Consider the following 24,505-nt stretch of genomic DNA (forward strand, 5'->3'; position numbering starts at 1 on the left):
TAATTAATTCGATTTTTTCGTCATACTCCATTTTCTAAAATATTTATATTATATTATTTATATTTGTATACATATTTGCAAATTACGTACCAAAAGATGAAACTAAATTTTTTAAATATATTCAAAATATTAATTTCAAAATAATATACGCAAATGCAACTATGTACTACGAATGAAAGAACACGAATGCAGAAAAACGTCGCAGCGAACTGTTACGAATAAGAACACAAAGCGAGTTGCTGAACACTGGAAACTCGGCGCGATTCTCCTCTCCTCGTCGCCCCCTCGCACTTAAACCAAGAGTTGCCGGAACAAAAGTTGCTTCGTGTAATAGCGGACTTAAACTGATTTTTGATAATTGCAAAAAAACTGTCAGGTTATCGTAAAATGAAATATATGTAGAGACGTACACATTTCTTAGAGGAACCGCGCATTTAAAAAAAAATCACAAATGAGACAGGAAATTAGAGTTTTGCAATGTACTGAATGTAAAATGTTCCAAGTAAATATGAACTATATTAATACCACTTAGGAGAAATCGTTAACTACATTTAACTTTCAAGGTCGATTTGGTGAAAAAGGTGAAAACATGGGCTTGTAAGGTATGTAATGTGAAACAAAGGTCTCTGACTGAATTCTTTCGTGGAAGTGGCCCGGAATGTCGTGTGCTTGTACAGAAACTGAATAAGAATAAAGAGCTTACAGCATTGAGCACATTTACGTTTACCTCACCAAATCATATGGTCCTTCCGAGTGTGCAGCACACTTTACCTTCAGAATACAAGAAATTAAAGGAAAATGGATTTACAAGTAATGAGTCTGAATCAAATGATAAGGATTTTAGTGTAAGAAATGTTGATAACCATCAAAATAATAATATCGAGTCATCTTTGGAAAATACTAAAGAATTGGCTGAAATCGAAAGGCAAAATAGTAATAAACGCCCATCAAATGATTCCTACAAAAGCATGAAGAAAACGAGCAAATGGGATAAATATGTATAAATATTGTAAAAAAATATATATGTATGCATTAATATATATTATTTTTTAAATATATTAAAAAAAAATTATGATTTCTTTATTATGTGGCATTATTTATTGATCATAATTGCAATAGTGTTTACATTTTTAATTCAGAATTATTGGTAAACACACGGTATGTTATAAGTAATTTCCAGATAATCTTTTTTTTTTACTATTTTATGTGGATGAAGCGGTTGTTTCCAATGTATCCACCGATAAACATTTATATATTTTAATATGTGAGAGACGTTCATTTGAAATTTAAAACTACAAACGCAGTATTTGTATTATTATGAGATTAAGCGGTGATATCTTTTTTAGATATTTTCTCATCGGTACAGCTTTCTTCACCTTCAGCCATATCTGTTTCACCACCCGGACCACCTTTACCAGAAGAACGGCGGCGTTTGCGGTTTAAGCGCCATGGTCGGATAGGAAATTTCAATGCCGGTAACTGATCCATTCCAAGGACTTTGTAAATTTGCCTGAATGCAATGTAACGCAAAAACAATTGTGCCGAAACGGTTAGATCTTCGCGCTGCTGCTTAGTCAAATCATGCAAAGCATCTTGAGCTTCCTTTTCACATGGGTCTAAGAGTCCCGGTCCGTTAATAAGAAAACCAGAAGCCAAAGCCTCCATTATACGACGAAGACAATCACCTGGAGATATTGGGAAACCAGCTGATGAGATCACTTTTTCAACCAACAATTCTAGGGACCACTGTGGTAATGCCTGCCACGACTGGATTCGTTGACAAAGGTCACGTAATATACGTATTACCATTACACAGGATTGAAGCCCGGTCGCGCGTGCTTGGAACCATTTGGCGTGTCGCAATTCAGCTAAAGCCTTTAACAGAACAAGTTTAGATTCAGAAAATACAATTAATTTGTCGCAGGTCATACCTTTAGACACGGTTCGCGCGGCAGTAGTGCAAGATCTCCTGTTCCTCCGTTAACGTTAGCATCATTTTTGGCTTCCTGCGTAGCTTCGCGCAATAGGGGCGAAGTAAGTGAAATCTTAACGGACACTACATCGTCTCGCACAATGACAGCTGAGTCTTGAGCTACAACTTCAACCGTATATTCAACTGGGTTTTCTCCTAAAAGCAAAACGGATTTAATTAAAAACTATAAAAAAAAAAAAATTGAACATAGCAAAAAAAAAAAAATATAATTATTTGCAGACAAAATTTTTTAATTGCATATCGAATATATGAGTTGCTTATATAATATGGGTTGAAAGTGACAAACATGTTCACCATTTAATTATAATTGTACACTTTGTTGCATTAACTTGTCACTTTTACCAATATTCAGATAATTAAGAAAGCAAATGTTTTAACCTTTGTGTGGCTGGGACATTTTAAATACTTGTATTCACTCTCTTGAGATAATATATTAATTATTTTTTTAAGGGCTGAAAAGTCTGTTAATTAATTGACAGTTACCTTTCGTGTTAATCTGTCAGGACTCATGCACTCAATACATCTGACACAGATCTCAACATTTTTAAATTCTAAAATTATTAAAAAAAAAAATATTTTTGCCTTTTTATCAAAGTTCGCTCATCTATTTGCATTTGACTATTTACAGTGATCCAAAGATCTAAACTACCTATTATAAAGAGTCGGCCACATAAAGGTTAAACGTATATATGTATAATTCCATTGATTAAAGCATCCCCAGTAAGCAGAGGTACAAGGCATGCATTAGACGGATTTTAAACTTCAGAGAATTCAAAAAACATGAGCGCATGTACACATCTTTCAATGCAGGTACATTCTGCCTTTGCACCTCTCTTTACATTGTAGCACTTTTGCGATTCTCTTACATGTCACTAATATATTCATAAAAACTTTGACCGAAACCAATGTCAAGTAACGCCGTGAAATATTTTATAATAGCAATTTGTACCTTTGGACCGCAAGTTATAGTAATAACTCTTTTTGTGCCCTAACGGTGGACAAACTTATAGGCATCGCCTTATACACTGGGGTATTTTATTAAAAAAAAAAACCACTGGCGTAACTGTCATTTATGTTTCGGTCACAATTTTCTCATATCGAACCACGTCTTCTTGATATTCGATACACACAAAACGGCTAGCCAACAGCGAAATGTTGCTATTTGTGACAACAAACATAAAAGAAGTGCAACTAAAGTATGCATATCAAATTCACTTAATTTGGAAAGGTCTGACCGTTTTGTTTGTGTAGCTATTTGAAGAGCTTTGTTTCATATGTGTTTTCACCTTAGAATTTATTTCGAAAGGATTTTATTTACACAAAGTTAGATTTGCTTGTAAATTCACTGTATAATGGGTGGCGAAAATCGCGAATCATACGGATGAAGCGACGAACTTAAGTAGTAAGTTATAATAGCAATATGTTGGTCCTAAAACTTTGTATAAATATATTCCTTTATTTGGGCCACTCGCACATAGGCGCAGAGTACATTTTACCGTTCAATTTCCAGTCCAGCAACAAACAGCGCAATAAAAGAAAGATACTATGAAGGAGGAGTACCCGTACACGTACCCGCACCACAATAAAAGTGAAGTAGAGTGAAGTTGAATGTCCTGTTCACAAACCTCAAATAACCAATCTCAATGGGACAATGGCATGTATATCCGGTGAAGAGCTGAAAACACCAACAAATATGTTTTAGTTCGTTCATATCCCTTTTCTGTAAACAATACGTATGCGGATATGCATAACTCCACCAAAACACCATTTTTCATTTGCTTTCACTTTTTCCATACAAATTGCCTTTGCTTTGTTTGTATATTATAACATCCGTTTATGTATATTTTTCATTATTAATTATTAATCGTGCAAAAGCCCATTCATATTATGCTTAAATGTATTACATACTGAAATTGCATAAACTTTGGTATAGTTCACTAAGGCATGAAATTAACCAATTTATATCAAATCATCGATTAGCGGTTGTTCAGAACACAGCGTAGAAAACATACGTTTTCAATTTAAGCTATTTCTTTGGAAAAAGTTACCACCCAGTCTTTCTGATTTCACACCAAAACTATTAGAATTCTTACTAGTTTAGGGTAATCAATCAGAAATACTATATACTTGTTACAAATATGTAATTTTTCTCGGAGACGAATCAAGCAATTTCAATGACCTCTTCATGGCTTTGGTGTAAACTTAATTATAAAAATTATATTAAAAAAATACATTCGTTTATATGTGTAAAATAGGTATTCATGAAAGCAATGTATGTAGGTCATTCAAACTTGAAAAATTCATATCCACAAAAATATACAAATACATAATATAATATATACATATGTAAGCTGTTATACATGCACTTACCTGCCACTTCCTTTAATTTAGATGGCAATTCAACGGCCACACGTTTTAGTAATCCAACTGTTGGTTTTTCAGAACATAAAACCACTAATTCAACTGCATTATCCCCCTGTAATAAAAGACCTTTGGCCAAAAATCCGACTCTCATTACGCCCTTAAGAATGCGTACGTTTCCGCTATCAGCCTCTTTTTGGAATGATAACATTTGATTATCGCGTCCGTCCTTTACCTGAGCATTCTCAAGTTTTTCTTTTTTATTAGCTGGACCCTTTTCATCTGCATTCTCGGCAAGTTTATCCGATACAAATTTAAGAGCACGTTCAGTATGTGATACGATGCGTTGTATAGTTTGCAATTCTTCCTCTTTGGGATAAATCTCTGCATGACGAGCAATTGCATGACGATCATCAGTACTCTCAGGACGACGTATACTTCCACCCCCACCAGGCATCATTCCGAAGAAGGGTGGTGGACCATTACCCATGCGACCACCAAATCCACGTTGAGCACCTTAAATTTAAATAAGTTGTAAACTAATTTGCAGCAAAAACTATTTTAATTGTAATTTTTTACCAGCAAAGCTACGAGCTAACCAGTTGCTGTAATCGTATTCGTCATCGTACTGCGCCCGGCGACGTTGTTCATCCCAATACATTCCGCCACTACTCTCATGTTCATCACCGAAACCAACATTACCACCTCGGTGCGATTGCATAAGAGCACGTTGGGCACGTGCTTCAGCTAGTCGTCTTTGACGTGGAGTGGGCTTAAAGTCGACTACCAAATCCGGTTGGACCTTCCGTTTATACTGTAAGCGATGTCTTCGTCCTTTCATGTGCATCTCTTTGGCATTGGGATCGTTAAATTTGCAATCACATAGTTTACAATTGAAGCTTAGGATCTTCCCTTCATCATCCTTAATTTCTTCAATATACTCGCCACCAACTGGTTTAATATTATCAGTGTTTTCTCCGGATGCAGCATTATCATCTATGTTATCTGAATTATATTATTGAATTAATATTTTTGTAAATAGTAAATGAGTTATAAATAGGGCAATACCGTTGTCGTTGACACTAGTATTTTCGCCTTCAACGTTCTCTGTATTTTCAGTAGAACCACTGGCTGGGACAAAATTGATTTTTGATAACTTCTTTGGCTCATCTGGGGGTATTGGTTTGCCAAGTTTCTGATGAAGCTTAACCACTTTTTGATGCTTTGCGCCACGTACATGAGCAGCATAGGCGTCAGTACCAGTGCATGTAACATCACAAAGCTCACAGTGGTAATTATTACCACGATTTTGAGCTGCAGACTGTGCAGTGGCCTGCATTTTCAAAGATGCCTCTCGCTTTTTGTGCTTTTGACCTTCCAAGTGCTCACGATAAGTTTGAGGTCCCGCACATGAGATCTTGCATACCTCACAATAATGCAATTGTTGCGGCCGTGGCGGTGGTTTGGTGCGTGGACGTGCTACATTTGCACCACCACCTGCAGCGCCCTTTGGAGCTCTATACTGCCAACTATTGGCAGAGGCACCATTAGCATTCGGTTTAACAGCGCCAGGCTGGTGTTGCTGTTGAGCAACATACATTGAAGCTGCACTATAAAGAGCCGACTCGTAATTGCTGTACGCATTAACAGCCGTAGCAGTGGTAGCTGCTGGAGTGGCTACTGTTTTAGCAGCTCCATTTGTTTTATCTTTAACACCAGCGGCTTTGGAACCAGCGTTTATATTTTTTACGGGTGGAGCCGAATAATGTGTTTTACTAACTGTAGCTGCTGGTGCCGTGTTGTAGCTTGCTGACGCTTGCTGATAAAATGTTTTCGATGCGTCATATGCAGGAAGTGCGCGACCATAGTCGCCGTAACCTGCATAGCCGCCCGCTCCTGAAGCGCCAGCAGCTGCATAACCACCTTGACCAGCAGCAGCAGCAGATTGATACGCAGCAGCGTTAGCATAGGTAGCGTTTGTTACAGCTGGATAAGATACCTGCCCTGGATTGTATCCGGCACCTCCTGCACCATATTGAGTTCCGCCATAACTAAAACCGGCATAATTATTATTAGCCATTATTTGCAACTTTTAGGAATCAAGAAAACCTAAAGAGGTATGAATAAAAAAAAATCAATAAATGTGACAGCCGCAAATGGATTGGAAATTCTGATACTTGCCTGAAAAGTTATTCTTAAAAAACTTGACAACGAATACTCGTCACCAGTTTCTATATATTCTTTTTCAGAATTAAATAATTATCGCAGAGCTAGAAGCTAAACGTTTTGTGCAGATATTTATACCCAAAAGAGTTGAATTGCGTTTCTGAAAGATGGAAAAATTTTAATCGACGCGTCATTTGCCGAAGAACATCTAGGGGTTGATCGGCACATTTTTACATTTCAAAATCCAAACCACAATTTCAATTAACTCATACAAATAATAAAATGATATCGAAATATTAAATAAATAAAAACGCTCTGAAATATTTGTAATTTTGTATTAATTACCAGCAAATTACACTTAAATATTTCGGAATAAACTCCACACCAGTACTGAAAAATTGTCGGAAGTGCACGAACAAATTATCGATTATTTTGTAATCGACATTTTTGCATCTGGTTAACAACCAGAGTTTACGAGGTTACAATAATTAACATTTTTATTGAGTTGATTGTTGAAATACCAAGATTTGTATATCTCTCTGATTGATACTACATGGTATACATAAAAGAAAATTTGCAAAATACTTCTAAAATTTGTGAATAAACATTTAAGTTTATATTGTTCTTAGACATAAGTATATTGTATACACTTCCTAAGGATCATTAATTTTGAACTAAGCAACACTGGTTTTACCTCCGAATAGGAATAATAGAACACGAAAAATATTCTTATTGGTTTCTCGTGGTTTTGATAGGTTTAGAAATATATTGTGAATCAAAGAAATTAAAGTAAGAACATAGTTTTTAAAATTAATGGCGTGCATATTGCAGGGCAGCATTATCCAATAAAATACATTTGAACAATTAGCTACCTGTCTTTACAGTTTTACAAACTTACGCGCTACACAACCATTTTGGTCGCTTGCTGTGTAGCTGAAGGTGAAGACGATTTGCAATTCTACTGCCAGTGTTTTTATAGGAAGGGCATTGTTTAATAATTATTATAGTATTTTTTGCTGGCATAGTGCCTAGCGATTTCTGTAAAGCTGGACAAGCTGGAAAGAAAGGTGAAATTAACGAATATCACAAACTTAAGCATTGACGATGAGGAATATTTGTACAATGTCACCACTGACATTGAGCATTTCATAAACCAAAGGCATAGTTCTAGGTGAGTAGAACGTTTGGCAATGCGTATATGGAGGAAACAACCAAGGTGTGGAAAATGAGTGTTAATGTTACTGAATTATAATTTTTTCGGGGTTTGTTTATTATGAAACTCCGTTGATTTTTTTTAGTGAATTGTTATCTTTCATAGTTTATACACATATGTGTATGTAAAGAAAATTAAATTGTATTTTTTCATTTAAAATAAGCGGCTAGGTTAAACTATTCCTTACAAAAAAATAAATTAATAACACCTGCATGTGTACATATGTACTATACATACATTTGCAATAAGAGACCATAGTAATGTTTTTAAGCGTTCAAGTGGATTTTACAACTTTATATGTGTACATATTTATTTTTACATATGTTTATACATTTAATTATTTTTTTGCAAGACTTTATAATGAGAGGCATGTAAATATATCTTATGTAGTAAAAATATATAAAAAATCACGTTTCGCTCCCATCGAAGTGGTACCTACTGGTTTTTGTACATCTTTCTTTTATATGTGCCATTTTGTTTTTGTCCTACTTGTGGTTGGATGAGCGGTTGAACAGTTTTTCTTTGGATGTGATATTTTCCTAATGGAATTCGTTACGCGGTATACTTAAACTTGTTTTAGTAACATAGTTATATACATATGAGAGGGTGAGAGAGGGCTTCGCAAAACCTAAGGCTGGATGTGAATCTAGTATCTAGTTAAATGTTATCACATACACATCTATGAATGTAATAGCAATCATTTGATATTCCAGGAAAGGTTTAATTCAGAAACATAAGAAAATGAATTGAAAGTAAATGTATGTACAAGAAGTTTTTAAGCGACTTCTTTCTCTTGACATCTTTTATTTTCCGCTTTTGAAAACATTAACTATATGCAACAGCAATAACAAAATATGTGAGGCAAATTAATAATGTCAGGAAAGAGGAAATTTCGTATGTGTCCTATAAGGAAGAATTTTGTTCTGTGATAACAAATTTAGTAGTCAAGAGTCAACCAAATAAATCTGTTAATTTCCTTATACATATATAGTATATTTATCTAATAAGGAGTGATTTACAAATTATTTTTATTTGTAGCTTCTTGAGTGTTACTTAAACTTTCTTACTTGTTGGTAAATTGTTAAAGCATTTTATTCATTGCTAGAATCGGTTCTTTTTTGTATTATTAAGAAAATAGTAGATATGAACAAAACAAGCGCTTACATATCAACTATTTTTAAATTAGATCCTAAATATGGAACATCTTATAATAGAGGAAGAAATGGAGTAATAATGGAAGAATGGAATTCTTAAGAATCGGATTTGTTAACGCTATAATTACTTTTCCTCACTCAAAACCATACTATCAACTTAAACTATGCCTTGTTTAATTTATTACATAATATTCTCTCTGTATATTTTTCTCTTCTGATTTTACTCTTTAATTTTTGCTTTTTTATTTGAACACTTACCTATTGTTGTGAATCAACCGTTTCGTACATTGACGCTAGACTATAACAAAGGAAAACTTTAAAAGTTAGAGGACTTAACATATTTTGCCATTCTGTATTAACCAGTTTTTCTGTAATATTATTTTGTTGCAGCAAAATAATAATACACATTCCCATATATAAAATGTCTAATTTTCTACGTAAATACTTACTATTTAATCGTTGCAAAATATTAAAATATTTGTATAAAACTAGAACTGCAAACAAACGCGATAACAATTAAACTTCGTGTAATATAACACTGATCGGTACATATGTATGTATATTCATATTTACATGGTATTTACTTGAGAATATTTGTCCATATTTTGCAGTGTTCTACTTTTTCCACCTGTGAACAATTTTCGCCGTTTCCTTATCCATCAGGCATGTGAGCAATTTCGCCAGCAGTACGATCTCTTCACTTTTTCTGTGGGGCAGGGGCCATTCCGCCGCACTGTTGTCTGTTTTCGGAATCAATTATTGGATCCGAATAAATTTACAGAGTCAACGGCAGCAGCAAACTTTGAGTCGTAAGTATGTGCTTCACACTCTACGTACATATTTATGCGCACATACAACTGTGAATGCAGAGTAATATTAAAGTAAAAATAAAAAATAAAAGTAAAAACTCTTGATCATTATTTTTGTAATTTTTTCTACTAAGGCGAAAAAAGTCACCAGTAAAAAATTGGCGCAGTGAGCGAAAACCTGACGGTAACACGAACGATATAACTTCAGTTGCTAGACAGCACAAAATCTCGATTGGTAAGATGGGTGTGGAGAAAAATGGAAGTGAAACCCGCTGTAAGTTAATTATGCATTCATATATATTATTTATATATAATTATAGAATTAGGATATTTATAGAATTTAATATCGTATTTATTGACTTATTGATAAAGAAATAAGTTATCATGCTATAAACGCAAGTAATATGCCATACAGCATATTTATTTATCACTCTGGTGACTACTGAGTTAATTGTAATATATTTACAAACATTTTTTATCGATTTTCTAAATTTTATGTTTTATGTATCATTCTTTATAATAAATGGTATATGTTCATTAAGAATATTCTTACTCAAATATCTACACGAACCACAATTCCCATATAGGTATAAATCAAAAATATGTATTCGCCAAGTCATCGTCTATCCAAAAATATAATGAAAGCCGGCTAAATATTGTAGCTATCTAAGTATCTATACATATACATTCTTATACACATATGTGTGTATTGTTTATTTAGTGCTTATACGCGTATAACCGTATATACAGACAATACGTAAATTGGGCAGAGCGCTTTACGGCAACCTATGATGAACTCCAATGCTGAGGCATTTTTAAGCGTTTGCGCTACATAGTCAAATTCAAGGTCGCTATTCATATTTAGTTTTCGTCTTTTTCTTCGTACCTTCACTTCTCACTTAAGCTCAGCTCGCTGGGTATCTGCCAAAAATTTGTACGTGATGTCGCATTTGCGTCTCAGGGTCGAGTAACCAGTTAGCCAAGTCAAATGCCACTCCCCTTCCACTGAGTACTCAACAAAGTTAACAAATTTTAATTTCTTTGTTTTGGTTTGGTAATTCTTTTATTTACATATTTATTGAGTAACAGTAAATTAATTGGATGGATGAAAAAATAAAATAATTGAAATAAAAATGAAATATTACTTTAATTTTGTTGTTATTAAAAAATAGCAACAATTTTAAATTGTGCTCACTTCAAGGCCACTTCAGGAGAGCGAGCGTACTCTCTCTAGCTGTACAATTTTAAAGATAAAAACAAAATAAAAATGGCCGCAAAACTTGGAAATTTGGGTCAACATTGAATTTCAATTCAACAAGTATTTCCACATTAATGAATTAAATGCATGCATACATGTAAATACATATGTACGTATTTGCATATAATACCAATTATTTAATTTTGCGTTATTTATAGTAATGCTGTGTTTAAAAACAGTTTATCTCTGCATAAAATTGGTTTTTAATAATCATTAAACATTCCATTCATGAGTAGATATAAAACTAATTGAAAAATTAAGATTAAAATAAGTTGGCGTCCGAAATGGTTAGAGCAACTGGAGAAAATACAATTTACTGGCTTCGTCTCTGACAACAATTTCCTATCATTAAACAGGATTTGTACAATCGCACTCGAAATTCCAACATCTCTAATCCAGTCGTAAAGGCTTAAAAAATTGCCGAAACCTCTGAAAATGTTAATCGGATTATTCGAATAATTAACAAAACTAAGTTTTGACCTAGGGACAAAAGGTCAAAATTCTTATCTCGTAAATGACTTTGCCGATTTTAACCACGTTATTCGAGACACTCATTTTCCTCTTGGTAAATTTTTAGAATTTGTAATAAATATCAAAATAGTGCATTTTATATGTAGTAACTCTGATCCAACCCTCATATACCGATATTCACTGACTGATCCATAACTGTATATAGATTAATATATGATATATCTTAAAATTAGTTGTTTTAATTAAATTTGTAATAGATCGAAAATTTATTTTAACAATTTTATAAAATATGTTATTTATCTCCTTTACAGTATTCAAAACGAACTCATTAGATCTCTATCGACCTCCAGCCTTAAGAAATTATAATCAGAGTGGTGCTTCGCCTGATGGTGTAGCTGCCGCCTATAACCTCAGTGCAGCGGCGGCAGAACGTACAACAACTGCGACTGACAAAGACACACTGTTATCTACCTCAATATCATGCAATAATTCCCCGACCCATGCAAATGAGAACAACAGTTTCGATAATAATGCAATGACCTCGAGGTGCGTAAACGAGGATTATGGCACAACAAAGACAACGACTACAAGCATATCGGTAATCAAATCAGAGGCACCAACAAGTTGCGGGGGTATGGAAACAGCGCCAACGACAACCGCCGCAGTCAGTAGCAAATCTGGTCAGCAAAGGTAAACGAACGAAGTAGCAGACATACAAAACGCACTCGCGAAACCCACAAACACATATGCGCAACAATATTGCTGAAATTCCTAAACGAGTTTTATGTGTAATATATGCAAATTATTGTGTGTACAAAGAGTTTCGACAATGACAGGGAAGAGAGGAGGTTTCAATATTTCAGCATAATATTATGTATGTATTTCGATAGCTCATGATTATTATATTCAATATTTGTACATGCACATGTCTCTTTGTATGTAGGGCGAACGAATAACAATTTTTATACATTATTTATATAGTATATTTGTGGGAACTTTTTCGTAAAGTAAAGCCCTCGAATAATGTTTAGAAAAGTGTGACATTTTTAAAATAGTATAATTTTGGATTATTTTTGTGCCGATCCGGTTTGTTGTTGTTGTTGTAGCGGCAGAATTCTGCCGTATTCACAGTCCATGACCGGATAAAAAATCCGGGCCCGTTCCGGTTACGTAGACCCGAACGGTGCCGATCTGGTTTCAATAATAGTAGTAAAATTTTTTTTTAGAATATGTATTTTATATTTTGATATACTTTTGAATACATACATATGTTTATTATAACATTCATCATTATATACCTAATCCCTCTCGTTAGCTTTTACTCATTCCATATTCCATTTAATTCAGATCTTAGATATAAAAATATAAAACTTGTCTACCTAAAAGTAAAATTAGGACACTTTTCCGGTATATCGTAAAGGTTGTTTATCCAGGAACTTTTTTATCTAATAATTTTTTTTTTTGTTAAATTTCCTGAAATCTCTCTTATTCTGTGAGGAATATATGAAAATTAGTATTATTCTATTTCAGTAATGGTCATATGACTGAAATTATCTCAAATTTAAATTTCCTGTATATTTATTACGATATTTTTTGCAATAATGCAATCAATTAAAATTGGTTATTGTGGTATAACTGAAATCCAAAGCGTACGAGCACTTACATGAAAACTACGCTCCAGTACAGGTCTAGCCGCTAGTTGATAGGAGTAGCAAGAAGTTACCTCATCGCAATCCAACGTGTTTAACTAGTTTTGTTGCATTTTACGGAGTTCTTTTGTGACTTACATGCCATTTTGTTTTGCTCCTCTCTTTCTTAGTTTCGTATGTGTAGGTTTCTGCACTTATGTTTAAGTGATTCGTTCACCTGTCTGCCGCACATTCACCTACTTACCCCGAAACACGCAAACGTGCTTACACATATGTACATATACATACATATAATTGTTGGCTGTATTGCATACAAGTATGTATAAACATCGAAATATGTGGATATATTATATGGTGTGTAATGTGTTTGCTCATTGCGTTTTGGGTTTTTTGCTGTTTTTATACACCTTATTTACTTACATATATGTATGTATATGTTTCGTAGGCAATCGTCAGCTGTAAGACGTGAACGTCGACCAGATAGAGCGGTGTATATTCCAAGGGCACGACGCAGTCAAACTACCCCGCCAACGACGCCAACTACCACAGCTGTCGAAGTAACACGGTTACAACAAAAACATAGTAAAACAAATGATACCGCACCTTCGGCTACTTCGTTAGCTCCGACGCCAACAACGACTGCTTGTAATAATAATAGCTGCGGCGGCAGTAATAAGCAGCGTTTGGCAATTACTTCGGAGACAAGAGCGTCAGTACAAACTGCAGCGCCGACCAAGCTGGACGATACATCTGGAAACAAAAGTGCATGTATTGCAGTTGTTTGCATGGGAAAGAAGACGAAATCTTCTACAGTAAACAATCGCGAACGCAGAGAACGTTCTAAAAAGTCTACTCTCAGCGTGGAGGCACAAGACGCGAAAATATCGAAATTGTCATCAGAGCGAACCGAAACGAAAACAATACGGAACTTGCATGATTCAATAACACATACCGATTCGCTTGATAGTACAGCTGTTTTGATAAGTCAACAAAAACAACCGCATTTGAATAGTGATAATTTACCAAATCTACTGTTAATGGAACAACAACCAACAGAAGAACTAAAAATAGCACCGGAAACCATTGTCAACAACGAAATGAATACTAATTCGAGCAGACGAAGTAAAATTAAGCAAAGTAATACTGAAAACGCAAGCAAAGTGCAGAATTTACGAATAGAAGATGTGGCATCAACAGAAAATGGTACAAGGAGTACAACTAAATGTGATGCAGAAGCACAAGAGTTCCAGCGAGCTTCGAAGGTAAATTAAAATTGACAAAGGGTAAATAAATTGCGAAATTTCATGTGAATATGTGTTCAGCTTCATGAAAATCTTTAACTAATACACGCAATCCATTGCATTTGTATGAATGCTTACATATCTTTTTATATAAGTTCAGTGACTAACGATTTAATTAAATGAATAATTGGTTATAATAATCAGTTTATTTCGCAAAGCAATTCTTAGTGTTATATATGGCGATTTATTTCGATCATTACTTGAGGCAATTATTGACAAATTTGTTCAAATGTACATAAAAATTAATTTGAATGAAGTTAATCGGAATAAAAATAAATTGCGTGAGAATTTTTAGGTTAAAAACTGATCATTACTCTGATTCTAAAACAGCTAGATTGTATCATCAATAGAAAACCATTTTTATCCATAACTTACTTGAATCCTCGCCTATTGTCTCGCATATTTGTCCAACATATATTTAGTATCGCTCTGGTCTTCATGCGTAGTAGGTTTTACTTTTGAATATAAGTTATTATATTTGTATATTTTTGTCCACTAAAAGTATTTTCGAAAGATTTTATATTTACTATTTGGTACTCGCTGTGTTTTATGCTATTTTCTCTTTTTTTTTTTTTGTAAAAAAATGTCCCCCGATCTTAGCACAAACTTGGTACAAAATATACATATAGATTTACTACAATTTTTAGCGTTCTTATGAAACAAATATAATTATCTAATTTATTTTTATTGAAATACGCTGCTTCACATTTATTATTCGCAGGAAATAAATCGTAGCAACCGACGGATTATTAAGCAAACATTCGTCTCAGATGTACTTGAAATTCCGGAGAAAATCGAAAATGGTAAAGAAAATGATAAGGAATCTAGTCGAAAAAGTCCAAATAATATTCCCATTTCGACACCACATCGCTCTGCCGTAGATAGTACCACAGAAGAGGAGGAAGAAGACGACTGGGAAACTATGTACGATGATAGCGGAGAATGTTTAGATCCGAAAATCATGCAAGAACTCACAGCTTCGGTGGGAAAAGTGAAAATCGAATTGCCAAAAATGGATTATAGTGTAAATATTAGTCTGGAAACACATTTAAGCAAATGTTTTCATAATCATTAATTTTTATTTTAACATACAGGCATATCTTACAAAACAGTCTATACTCAACGATGAGGAATTCCCGCACGTACTTGAAGTATCAAATTTCCCTGTCGAATTTAAAAATCATGACCTTCTTATGGTTTTTTCCCAATACAAGGAATCTGGTTTTGATATTAAATGGGTGGATGATACCCATGCCTTGGCTGTGTTCAGCAGTTCCCGAATTGGTAATGGGTTAATTAAATAAGACATAAAACCTTGTAAATATTTATGAATATCTTTGTTTTAAATAGCTGCTGAAGTCTTAACCATGGGCCACCCATTCGTAGTACTGAAACCATTAGCGGAAGCTACAATAGAATCGCGCTTAAAGGCTAAGAAATGTGCTGCATCTCTGCAACCATATCGTCAAAGGCCCGAGACGTGTGCAGCACTCGCACGTCGTCTTGTTACTGGAGCTTTAGGTGTACGTCTGAAAACAGCTGCCGCAGAAAGAGAGAACGAGAAACGGGTACTACGCGAGGCTAAGGGTAAATTTTGTATTTATTTTCAGTCTTTAATTCGAGTTGAATTCTATATTTTTGTTTCTCTAAAATATTTTAGAACGTAAGATGTTAGCAGCTAAACAGCGAGATGAGATATGGGAAAGCTAGACATCATTGTCTGTATTATATTTGTGGTACTATTTCCTGCCTGCATTTTAAATAATAGCGGACTATAAATAAACAAAGAAAATCGCTTTAAATGCGATAAATTGCACTTGATATATCTTTTTAAAGATATCCCAATAAAATAGTTAGACATAAGAGAGTAGTAGAGAATTTGTAATATATATATGCTCAAAGAACTATTTTGTAAATTATTAAAATTTGAGCAGTTTATTTACATTTAATTGTGAGTACATAAGTTAAAATTTATATTAGATGCCAATATACTGAAAACTGCAATATCGAAAACATAATATATGTATATTTTTGCAATATTTTTGTGGGTAAAATGTGAATTATGGGAAACGATCTATACACAATACATGCTATTTATGAATGTAAGAGATTTTATTATATGTATTGTACATTTGTGAAGTTGTTTCTTTATAAAAGGTTATTTTGAAAATAAATCGTGATTAAGCTGAACATTTATATTGAGTTAATTTTATATGAAAAAATGTAAAACACAGATAAGCACAGGCCAACAACACTCAATTTGCTTCTTTGAATTTATCAACTGATTCTAGTTAATTTGGGCGCGCTGAATTCAAATCAGTAATCCGTTTGTAATCTCTATCAGCTCTAGTTTTCATGATATAGCTTATTTATACCTTCCACTTATGACCTCCAGTTATGACCGTCTGTCAGTTTTAAAAAAAATTTATTTTAATCTTTTCTTATTTACAGCTATAGTAGTTACCACAAAAAAAAACACATTTTTTTCGGAAAACAATTTTTAACCCAAAATTTTTTAATTGCTGCTATAGTTATCGCCAAAAAACAAAATGCCCAACTTTTTTTTACTATTTAAAAAGTACAACTTTTCCACAGGAATATAAAAAATTAAAAGTAAAACTGTTTCATACAGATTTATTAAAATAAAAAAAATTCTCACAAAGCATTAAAAATATACGTATATATACATATATAAATCTAGTTACAGAATGTAAAGCTTCTTTTAAGAGACAATCTGGAATGAAAAGCCGGATCACTTGACCACTGAACTTATCCAGCTTTATTATTTCCCAAGAAGTTTTTTATAACTTGCTGGAATGATGCCCCCGCATTTCATTCAGTTTCGGTTATTGACTTATCAAAACCGCTGTCATTCATAAACTGCGTTATTTGGGACCGTCAAAACCTAGTGCTCTAATCTTATCTCTACTTAGGTTAGTCATTTTGCTGCAAATATATGCAAAACATTCCCCATCGCGATTCAGAGCCTTAACAAACTTCTTCATAGGTCCTAATTTCATGTGCAACGGTAGTAAAGCGATCCTTTCACGTGGAACTAAAGCTTCATTTACAATATTTCTTATCGCCAACAATCATTTTTTCTCTTGTAGGCCTATATTTTTGCCGTCAATGTTGTTGCTTGCATCTGCTATCCCAGAGACACAAAAAGCAAGGGTATTTAGTATAACCACTCTGTGTCCAAGAAGAAAATTGACCATTTTAAGATCAACACAAATGATACATTGATGGTCTTGGTATTTTATCTTTTTCATCACTAATGCAATGTTATCTTATTCTTCTTTCATTGTTGTGGAATGCGCAATTGGAATTGATGCATACACATTGCCATTGTGCAATAAGACGCACTTCAAACTTCTCTTGGAACTGTCCACGAGGAGACGCCAATCGCTAGGTAGATACTTGGATAGCCACATTTCCTGCATAAGACCATTTATATTATTAAAAAACACCAGATTGTCTTCCTTAGTAAAAAATGTTAAAAAAGCTTTATCCCTGGTGCGGTAATAAGTTATTTTTGTTCCACGTTCTAACAATTTCTTATCTTTTAACCTCGAAGCTAAAATTTCAGATGCTTCTTTTGATAAGTCCAAATCTCGAATTAATTTATTCAACTCGCATTGATTAAAACGTTGAGGAATAGTTTCTGTGTCTTCGAAAACACTGTCGCAATCACTCAGTTTTGGAATGGGGAATTGGACGGCGTGCTGACGGTATATCGGGATACTGACATTTATTTCAATTTATCATATTAATACCAGCAATGCTTACTAAACCGAAGTAACAGTCGTCCAAATGATTTCTGGGCTTTCGCCAAACCAAACTTAAGCCTATTTCGTTTTCCTTGAGTCCACTGTCGCATATTTACACAGCAAGTATTGCACACAATGTGTGGAGCCTAGCTTTTATCTTGGTCACCAAGATCAACTCCAAAGTAATCTAAATACGATTTTTTAACCAATTCCGAAATAGGTCTTATGTTTTCTTTAAAGGTGTATTCTCCACAAATGTAACAAAATGTGTCAGCGCAATTTTTAGACCGTCTTCTATTGAAAGTCATTTCTATTTAGATCAACACTTTTCAATAAACTTTGTTAACTGCAATAAATCACTTCTTACAAGCAACTAACCAGGAATAGGGATGTCCAATTTATTCCAATGTGAGAGCGCTTCAAAATAAGCATTTTGTAACATTTTCCAATATGGCCAAATTGAACATAATAATAACTTTTGGGCATTTAAATTAAAATACCCCCATTTATTACGAATAAAAATTACTATATACTGGTTATTTATTATATGGAGAAACTATATAAATCTTTTTAAAGTATATTAGAACAACTGACTTTTGACCGTTCAAACTTAATTTATTTTATATCATACTGGCATCATCAATAAACTTCGACACCTTGCCAATAGATGTCGCTCTTTACATTTGATCATATGTTACGTTTGATAACAGCTGTTTTCTGTGAAGTGAATAAACAGAAGGCACATTATAATATTAAATTAACTAAATATGATTAAATCTTACATACTTCGTGAGCTTCGATATAATCGATTAAGTATTCCATTTTTGCGCTCGTTTAATCATGGATTTACGGAGGCAGGGTCACGGAAAAGTAAAGGAAGTGAAACAGAAAAGGTCGCTCCTTCTACTGTCACCAATTCTACGCCAGTGGTAAAGATTGTGATGATAAATACTTTTCAATATACTCAATTTATCAATTATAAATTTAGATTAAGCATGAAGTATCAGGCAGCGTCAGTCACAAATATCAAATATTCCAAGATGCGGATGCTAATGAGATTTTTGACGTTGAAGAAGAACGTTATCGGTATCAAAATGAGCCGGAGCCGAAAAATACCGAACACAATGAATATTTAGGACTGAACTTAAATCGTACGTATACTATCTGAAATAAATTATATTTCGTTATATAATATAAACCATTTGTAGATGGAAAACATGGTGTATACGATGTGGAAGATCTGGTTGATGTATTGCGAAAGGAAAATGCTGAAGATGTCTTTGTTTGTTCTGTTCCTAAAGATTTAAACTATGTAGATTATATGGTGGTATGTAGTGGGCGCAGCTATAGACACATGTTGGCGATTGCGGAATTTGTAAGGCGTATTTATAAAGTAAAGCGTACGAAAGGAGATATTTTACCAAAGATCGAAGGTGAAAATAGTCGGCAGTGGATGGCATTGGATTTGGGTATATACACATTTATATCTTTTAATGAAATACTTGGTCTAAAAATATACACTTGGTGCATTAATTAGGTAATATTGCTCTGCATGTATTTTCACCAGATGCACGCGAACAATACGATTTGGAATCGTTATGGGCGATAGGAATTGAGTATGACAAAGAAACACATAAGCCTCAGGACCCACTTGTCGAACTTTTTGAAAAACATTCTATAACGCTGGGCGACACACATCCTAAGGGAACAATTACCAGTCACTAATAATACCATAATATGTATGTTTTCATACATTTGTTTTTAGTTTGTAGTAGTAATATATTTAGTTAATTAAATTAACAAATTATTTACCAGTTTATAAAATTATTTGAGAACTTCTTATGAAAGTCGTATAAACTTTGGAAAACAAATTGATCCTCTATTTTATCGCCATAGTTTTTAATTAAGTAATTAATAGTTTTCTCATGAATAAGCGCAGCATTCCAACCTACATTTTTGGCGGCTAAGTAATCTGTAGTCGGTCCGTCTCCAATATGTAAGCATTCTTCAGGTTTTAGGTTCTCCAAATTGGACAACTTCAAGGCTAAATCGAATATTTCAGGACTTGGCTTTTCGACATTGCTATCGTAAGAATTAATTGTGAAATCAAAATAATGCTTAATTTTCATATTACGCAAGAGTGTGTCTAAGCGAGGATCAAAGTTTGCTATAACGCCTAAAGCTATTTGTGACTTCAGACTACTGTGGTTATCATTAACGTCGCTATCATTATGGTGTGCAGCGAGTTGTTGTTGTAAACGTAAATAATTGAGTAAATCCACACTTCCATTGCAATGCTGCCAACAAAGGCTTGTTTTGTAAAGTTCAAGCAGATGATTAGCCAAGCTACTTAATTTCTCTCCGGGTATCAACGAGCCACTGTCCGAAAACGTATCTGGGTAAGAACAAAATATTTGAACACAATTATACTCATCCATAATTATTTATTAAACATACTTCCAATAAGCTGATGCCACCATTGTTGCCAGGTAATGCGGGAATTACGTCCGAAATTTGGATATTTCCTATTCATTATATTCCTAGGCAAAATAAAAAAAAAACTGAAAAAAAGGATGATCGAAAAATTTGCCTTAGTTTACCAATTAGCCTTAAAACTTTGTGCGAGTTCAGCGTTGTCACAGAGTACACCGAAAAGTGCACCGATCTCTCCATATTGTTTCCCAGGACTGCCACGAAACTGCAGTAACGTATTAGTGACGTCGAATGTGATTAGACGTATACGACCTAAAGCACTTGACATGATTATTGTACGTAGGCAGTCATCAGCAGCACTTGTGTGTGTTAAAATGTTTATGTCTATTATTATTATCAACTACGCCGGCAATACTTCTTATATGAGTACTTGTATTTGAATACGATGCTATTCGATCAAGACTTTCCCTAGAACTGTTTAAGCGTTCAGTGTGCTTTTGCTCTGTAGCAAATCACGTCGGCGTTTTGGAGTTGGATGTCTTATCAATAAAAACAAATGGTGATTTGCTCTTCTGGTGATTAGCCCGTGGATGTTTGATTATCTATACGCACATAAACATACATATGTATGTATGAACATTATGAGTTATAAAGTTTAATAGGTTTAGAAATGTATTAAGAAAGCATAATGACAAGATTTTTGTACGTAGATATCTACATACATACATATGTATCATGTTACACTATCCCTCCGCGATATCTGGAACACGTTTCATTTCTACCCTAAGTATTTTATTATTTTAGTAACGATTTCTATATCATCAGAAATTAATAAACCGTTGTATTTTACATAAATTGTGCTTTACGAAATTTATAATTAAATAAAAAAACCTGAAACTCAAAATTACTTAAAATCGGTTATCATATACATATGTATAATTTGTCCTAATAAATAAATTTTTGTTGGTTGTTTCTTTTATCTATTTTCATCACTTTTATTTTAGACGAGAAATGTAGTATTAATACGTATTGTAGTTGTGGTATACACTCCAAAACTAATTTTTGTGACACGGCATATGATGAAATCCTCGACAGGAACTATTATGTCACTGTGTAATTGATGTTTGCCCACTTTGAAACCACAACTTTGAATACTGTAGATCTCAACGAGAAACTATTGTGGGTGTTGAGCTGCTTATACTCATTGCAGTTAATTTAAGCTAATATATGTATGTCCATATTTCATTTGCTTGAGATAAGTTATTATTTGGTGTTATTTCTTTATGGGTGTAAATACGTGCCCTATAGCCTCATTGCTGTAATAAAAGAATATTTTGTGCTGATTAATAAAAACACTCACCTATTACTTCTAGAAAATATAGAAATATTTTACACATTGCCAAATCATTAATTAATTTGGTTCATAAATAGTTGAACGAAATACACAGATTACAAAGGCTTTCATCTTTACGGTGATTTTGAATGTTGTTATGTTTATTTATTGTCTTATTACATTGAATGTATTAATTGTTTTAAATTTTTTTTATAAGGTTCAGCCTAAAAGTATGCTACATTCTTGTAACTGAAAGTAGTTCAAAGCAGAGAAAAACTGTGGCATGGGTAATAAACGTGAAGAAATTGGACTTTAATGCCTTTATGTTCGATTCCCGAAATCCTTGAAACTCTAAAATTTGTTTTTTGTTATATTTTATTTTAATTATAATATATGTATGTATGTAATAATTCAGGCAACAGTTCATTCATGTAAAATAAATATGGTAAACACATACATTCTTGAATACACGTTTGCTAATGCTTACTACTAAGAAGCTGTCTCTATGCCGCGATGTCTGAATTTTGTATTCCCGGAAAACTAATAAGGTTGTGTAAAATGACTTTGAGCAATATCAAAAGCTTCGTCATGATTCGGAAAGATATCTCCGAGCCGTTCGATACCAAATGAGGTTTCACACAACAACTGCGCCTTTAGTTCTGCTTTCTTCAGAATGGATAAAGAAATGTAGCAAATGGGTCTGGTAGTGAACGAGCGCAAAACGAAATATCGACTGTCATCAAACGAGCAGTCGTCGAACTAGCGACTAGGCTTCCACGTCACTATTGATAGTAATAACTTAGAAGTCGTAGAATATGTCGTCTATCTTGGAACCAATATTAACTCCAACAACAATTTCAGCCTCGAAATCCAACGCATCATAACTTTTGCGAACAGATGCTACTTCGAACTGGGTAGGCAATTGAAAACCAAACCATCTGATGAATCGACATTACGAGTTTTCTAGAGAAAGGTACTGCGAAAGATTTATGGTCTTTTACGCATTGGCCAAGGCGAATATCGCATCCGGTGGAAGGATAAGCTGTATGAGATATACGACGACATTGACATAATTCAACGAATTAAACAACAGCGGCTACGACAGCTGGGACATGACGTCTGAATGGACGTAAACACTCCAAGCAAAGGAAGATGAAGACTTCCACTTCGTTGGAAAGACCAGGTGGAAAATGACCTCCAAATGGACAGATAAGATCGAATAGGTTTTGCAATGTTGCCCAAGTATATTCAACGACACGAAAATTGTCAACGTCTTCGAAAGTTTTTTCCAAAACAAAATTATAGGATCGCAGGGAACTTAGAGACGTTGTAAGCATTAATTGAGCTGAAGTTTTTACTAAACCGATTTAGTTACACAGAATTTTTCTTATGATATCCAAATACATGTTGGTAGATTTAATGAAAGTGAGGATCTATGACTTTATTTAATATCAGTGAGTGCGTAAAATACATCAATCTATTGGAAAATCTGCTCGTCGTATTCGAAATTCATTTGTGTTTTTAGGTTACAGTCTTCATTTTATTCGTATGCACTAACACATAAATTTCATACATATTTATGGTTATAAGTATATATCAACATGTATGTATGTATGTGCAGGTATGCAAGTAAATATCACATATTTCGGCATTTCTTATGGCTCAATCCACATATGAATACGTGTCAGTTTTATTAATGATCGTGGGAAGGGAATGTGCGATGACTACTCGCAGCTCTCTATTCAGCCTGGTATGTACGTAATGCAGACATATACATTAATCCCACCGTTAAGGTCGTTCTAATAATTTTCGAGAAAGTGGAACAGTATCCGATATAAACAATTACATAAATTTATTGTGTGGTACCAACCATAAGCCTTTTGGACTGCAGTATTCGAACCTACTACTATATACACTATATGCCCAGACATCAGTTCTTGAACGAAAACTTAAATGGCGTGTCCTATGTCTGAAATGATTTTCGATTGGCCACAGTTTCCTTCAGTCTGACATCAAGAATGGAAATATTTACCAATTGCTTCCAAAGAAATATAACGAACCAACCTAATGCGCATTTTCAGGAATATCAGTGCGAAGTTATAAACGCATGCCACTGACAATGTGGTTGCGCGCACCTCGACACGCGGCGACAGTCACATTGATATGCCGAAAAGTTTCTCGATTATGCGAAAATGCTTTCTGAAAACCTCAACACAAAGTCAAGTGCATTCCTCATACAAAAAGGCCGCAACTTGAGCGTAGCCAAAAAGAAGGCGGTAACAAAAGCAATTGTATTTATAATGGAATTCATAGCATGCGCACATATATGCACATATAAATATCGGTTGTTATGAAATCAAGTTAGTTTGTCTATATGTTCGTCAAATTGTGTGAACCGTAAGAACATGTGGCAAGGTAGTGAGCCCTAGTGGGTGTTTATTAAGTGGGCAGTTTGGACACAAGCAAAACTTTGAATAGCAGAACTGAATTGAAAAGTTCATGCTTCTGGGTTACCAGTTGCAATCGTATATCTATACCCAATTCCACTCTTGCGTCCTCGCCGCGCACCCTGTGTAAGATGCGGTAGGCAACCC

At 34.1% G+C, this 24,505-nt stretch overlaps 5 protein-coding genes across 11 annotated transcripts; 3 read left to right on the top strand and 2 right to left on the bottom strand.

The window, feature by feature from the left end:
• Nucleotides 1-183: 183 nt before the first annotated feature.
• On the top strand, nt 184-1,023 carry LOC108970934. Its single transcript, XM_018936663.1, has 2 exons — nt 184-502; nt 564-1,023. Exons 1-2 carry the CDS (start codon nt 452-454, stop codon nt 1,002-1,004), a joined length of 492 nt encoding a protein of 163 aa, XP_018792208.1. The 5' UTR covers nt 184-451; the 3' UTR covers nt 1,005-1,023.
• A 177-nt stretch (nt 1,024-1,200) lies between these two features.
• Nucleotides 1,201-6,955, bottom strand: LOC108970935 (zinc finger RNA-binding protein 2). 2 transcript variants are annotated; one of them, XM_018936664.1, is made up of 7 exons: nt 6,866-6,955; nt 6,536-6,680; nt 5,423-6,463; nt 4,934-5,359; nt 4,364-4,870; nt 1,932-2,128; nt 1,201-1,875 (listed from the first exon to the last, which is right to left on the bottom strand). In XM_018936664.1, the coding sequence occupies exons 3-7, from the start codon at nt 6,432-6,434 to the stop codon at nt 1,324-1,326; spliced, it is 2,694 nt and encodes an 897-aa protein (XP_018792209.1). In that variant the 5' UTR covers nt 6,435-6,463; nt 6,536-6,680; nt 6,866-6,955; the 3' UTR covers nt 1,201-1,323. The 2 variants fall into 2 exon arrangements, 1 of the variants encoding a protein (XP_018792209.1); XR_001993511.1 differs by lacking the exon at nt 1,201-1,875 and adding an exon at nt 3,490-3,668 and having other exon boundaries at nt 2,041-2,128.
• Nucleotides 6,956-7,549: 594 nt separating this feature from the next.
• LOC108970922 (mucin-5AC) lies at nt 7,550-16,393 on the top strand. 4 transcript variants are annotated; one of them, XM_018936648.1, is made up of 9 exons: nt 7,550-7,691; nt 9,499-9,696; nt 9,831-9,970; nt 11,737-12,115; nt 13,520-14,336; nt 15,097-15,399; nt 15,470-15,659; nt 15,726-15,962; nt 16,036-16,393. In XM_018936648.1, the coding sequence occupies exons 3-9, from the start codon at nt 9,937-9,939 to the stop codon at nt 16,083-16,085; spliced, it is 2,010 nt and encodes a 669-aa protein (XP_018792193.1). In that variant the 5' UTR covers nt 7,550-7,691; nt 9,499-9,696; nt 9,831-9,936; the 3' UTR covers nt 16,086-16,393. The 4 variants fall into 4 exon arrangements, with proteins under 4 accessions (XP_018792193.1, XP_018792192.1, XP_018792191.1 ...); XM_018936646.1 differs by lacking the exons at nt 7,550-7,691; nt 9,499-9,696 and adding an exon at nt 9,697-9,768 and having other exon boundaries at nt 15,097-15,178; nt 15,257-15,399; XM_018936647.1 differs by lacking the exon at nt 7,550-7,691 and having other exon boundaries at nt 9,561-9,700.
• A 2,456-nt stretch (nt 16,394-18,849) lies between these two features.
• LOC108970914 lies at nt 18,850-20,027 on the top strand. Of its 2 annotated transcripts, none has more exons than XM_018936629.1 (4): nt 18,850-19,074; nt 19,134-19,296; nt 19,354-19,614; nt 19,683-20,027. In XM_018936629.1, the coding sequence occupies exons 1-4, from the start codon at nt 18,913-18,915 to the stop codon at nt 19,868-19,870; spliced, it is 774 nt and encodes a 257-aa protein (XP_018792174.1). In that variant the 5' UTR covers nt 18,850-18,912; the 3' UTR covers nt 19,871-20,027. The 2 variants fall into 2 exon arrangements, with proteins under 2 accessions (XP_018792174.1, XP_018792175.1); XM_018936630.1 differs by having other exon boundaries at nt 19,713-20,027.
• Nucleotides 19,904-21,705, bottom strand: LOC108970913 (rhythmically expressed gene 2 protein). Of its 2 annotated transcripts, XM_018936626.1 has the most exons (4): nt 21,572-21,705; nt 20,746-21,180; nt 20,603-20,685; nt 19,904-20,540 (listed from the first exon to the last, which is right to left on the bottom strand). In XM_018936626.1, the coding sequence occupies exons 2-4, from the start codon at nt 20,904-20,906 to the stop codon at nt 19,954-19,956; spliced, it is 831 nt and encodes a 276-aa protein (XP_018792171.1). In that variant the 5' UTR covers nt 20,907-21,180; nt 21,572-21,705; the 3' UTR covers nt 19,904-19,953. The 2 variants fall into 2 exon arrangements, with proteins under 2 accessions (XP_018792171.1, XP_018792172.1); XM_018936627.1 differs by lacking the exon at nt 21,572-21,705 and having other exon boundaries at nt 20,746-21,429.
• Between the last annotated feature and the right edge of the window lie 2,800 nt (nt 21,706-24,505).

This window comes from Bactrocera latifrons, unplaced genomic scaffold (genome assembly GCF_001853355.1).
Source record: "Bactrocera latifrons isolate USDA-ARS-PBARC rearing strain unplaced genomic scaffold, ASM185335v1 scaffold_316, whole genome shotgun sequence".
NCBI lineage: Eukaryota > Metazoa > Arthropoda > Insecta > Diptera > Tephritidae > Bactrocera > Bactrocera latifrons.